At 41.7% G+C, this 2,767-nt stretch overlaps 1 protein-coding gene across 1 annotated transcript; it reads left to right on the top strand.

Moving 5' to 3' along the window:
• Positions 1-665: 665 nt before the first annotated feature.
• Positions 666-1,601, top strand: LOC101991617 (olfactory receptor 4D11-like). Its single transcript, XM_005369679.2, has one exon. It carries the CDS (start codon positions 666-668, stop codon positions 1,599-1,601), a length of 936 nt encoding a protein of 311 aa, XP_005369736.1.
• The last annotated feature ends 1,166 nt before the right edge of the window (positions 1,602-2,767 follow it).

Here is a 2,767-nt window from a genome sequence, read left to right as displayed (position 1 = left end):
GAGGAGGAGGAGGAGGAGGAGGAGCCAGGGTAAGCGGTAAGCTGGAGGTCGGAGGACAACTTGCTGAAGTCTGTTCTCTCCTTCCACCATGTAGGCTCTGGGAAACAAACTCAGGTCTTAGACTTGGCAGAGTGTGCCTTTACATACTGAGCCATCTCACCAAGCCCTCACTGTCTTTTAAACTATAGAAACAAAATATAATAAGATGGGACTCTGGATTTACAGAGCTGAAACCCAGAACCTGATTGTGTACCCTTATATAAGGCTCTCTTTCTCAGAGATTCTGGAGGCAAGTTTTAACAAAATCCACCAGCACCCACCATGTACAACATGAAAACAAATTATCTAGTCTAAGCTACAATTTGTGCTAATAATAGGACTGAAGCAAGTAGGATCGAGTGATTTTTCCAGGCAACAGCAAGAACATGCAACAGTGACAAAGTGCACATCTGTGCATGTTCTGTCTCTCCAGGATGAAAACTTTACTGATTCAGAAATCCTAGCAGTTTCTCCAAAGGTGCATGCAGGATTCAGTAATCCTAACATTTTCTCCAAAGGTGCATACAGGATTCAGGAATCCTAGCATTTCCTCCAAAGGTGCGTACAAGATTTGGTAATACTAGCATTTCCTCCAAAGGTGCATACAGAGGAAGAAATGTCATTCAATGGCACTGAGAAACCACACCACGGTGACTGAATTTATTTTTTGTGGCCTTACCCAATCTCAAGAACTGAGCTTACTCTTATTTTTCTTTTTATCTATGGTTTATATAACAACTGTGTTAGCAAATGTCACCATCATGGTCACTGTGACCTGGGAGTCCCGTCTCCACACCCCTATGTACTTCCTGCTCCGCAACCTCTCTGTCTTAGACATCTGTTTTTCCTCCATCACTGTTCCAAAGGTCCTAGTGGACCTTCTCTCAAGAAGAAAGACCATTTCCTTCAATGGCTGCTTCACTCAGATCTTTTTCTTCCACCTGCTTGGTGGGGCAGACATTTTCTCTCTCTCTGTGATGGCATTTGATCGTTACATGGCCATCTTCAAGCCCCTGCACTATGTGACCATCATGAGTAAGGGGCGGTGCACAGCTCTCATCACGGCCTCCTGGGTGGGGGGCTTTGTTCACTCCATTGTGCAGATTTCTCTCTTGCTCCCACTTCCCTTCTGTGGACCCAATATTATTGATGGTTTCTACTGTGATGTCCCACAGATTCTCAAACTCGCCTGCACTGACACCTTCAATCTTGAACTCCTGATGATCTCAAACAATGGCATGATCACTACACTATGGTTTGTTCTTCTCCTTGTATCTTACACAGTCATCTTGACAATGCTGAGGTCACACACAGGGGAGGGGAAGAGAAAAGCCATCTCCACCTGCACCTCCCACATCACTGTGGTCACCCTGCACTTTGTGCCCTGCATCTATGTCTATGCCCGGCCTTTCACTGCCCTCCCCATGGACAGAGCTGTCTCAGTCACCCTAAATAGTATTGTTCCTGTCTTAAACCCAATGATCTACACTCTGAGGAACCAGGAGATGAAGACAGCCATGAAGAGACTCAAGAAAAGACTCATACTTTCTGAGGTAGAATAGATCCATGACTGATCGTGGATAGATAATTGAGTTCTTTTTCTTTTAACATTGGAACTTGGCTCTGCACAATAACTGATAACTGATAATAATGCACAACCCGTATTAATTCATCAAAGACAGATAAGCTTTAGAAATTATTATTTTTGAGAGCTGGAAGATAATACTCTATAAATACTGCATGTTGCATTGTTTCTTTGTCGGAGCAGCTGAAACCAACATACTGATATTTCTTTAGGAAGATGTGGGACTAGTTCCAAGATGAATAAAAATGTATACAAAGACTACATGTGAATTCATGCTATCTCAGATAATATCATGCCACAAAGTCAGGTCTGGTAAATATAAGATTTACTAGCAAGAAATTATGTGTTAAAAAAATAAGATATAAAAGATAACATAAATGTGAAAACTTATGCATAGCTTTTTTAAGTCTGGGTTAAAGTGATACTGAACGCAGAAAGAATAAAACAAAACATCTAAAAGTGAAAATAATAATGAACTGAAAACTGGAAAGGGATCACACATAGACAGAGACATCAATGATGTGATTAAGAGACATGGAGAAGAAAGTGAACGAAGGTGATAGATGCTAAGTATGACAGGAATTTCTCAAGAAAATAATAGAAATGCAGAAAAAACCATATTAGGAGATAACAGTTGAGAAATGTCCATAATTGATGAATTACACAGGTGCCCGGATTCAAAATATATCAAAACAGAATACAAAACCTGAGCTGAAATGAAAAATTCCCTTTGAGAACTCAATTGCACAGTTAAGCATGCAGAAGAAAGAATTAAACAATTTGAAAACATGGTCACTGAAATTGCACAGTCTGAGTTTGCAAAGTACACCTGCATTTAAGAACCCAAACTCAGGGCCTCATGGTTGTTAGATGGGCAACTGGGCTCCTTCCCTGCCTTCTGTGATGCTTTGCTTCTTGTTCTTTGATGGAGGAAGGTCATTGGTTAATTAATAAAGAAACTGCTTGGCCTGATAGGTTAAGAACATAGGTGGGTGGAGTAAACAGAACAGAATGCTGGGAGGAAGAGGAAGTGAGCTCAGACTTGGATAGATCTCCTCTCTGGGGCAGACGCGATGAAGCTCCGACCCAGGACGGACGTAGGCTAGAATCTTCCCGGTAAGCACACCTTGGGGTGCTACACAC

This window comes from Microtus ochrogaster, unplaced genomic scaffold (genome assembly GCF_000317375.1).
Source record: "Microtus ochrogaster isolate Prairie Vole_2 unplaced genomic scaffold, MicOch1.0 UNK56, whole genome shotgun sequence".
Classification (NCBI taxonomy): Eukaryota; Metazoa; Chordata; class Mammalia; order Rodentia; family Cricetidae; genus Microtus; species Microtus ochrogaster.
Note: the sequence above shows the minus strand (reverse complement) of the source record. Positions and strands in the feature narration are given on the sequence as shown.

Bases quoted from the DNA above. Each gene is read 5' to 3' on its own strand.
- LOC101991617 (XM_005369679.2), top strand. From the start codon at position 666: ATGGCACTGAGAAACCACACCACGGTGACTGAATTTATTTTTTGTGGC.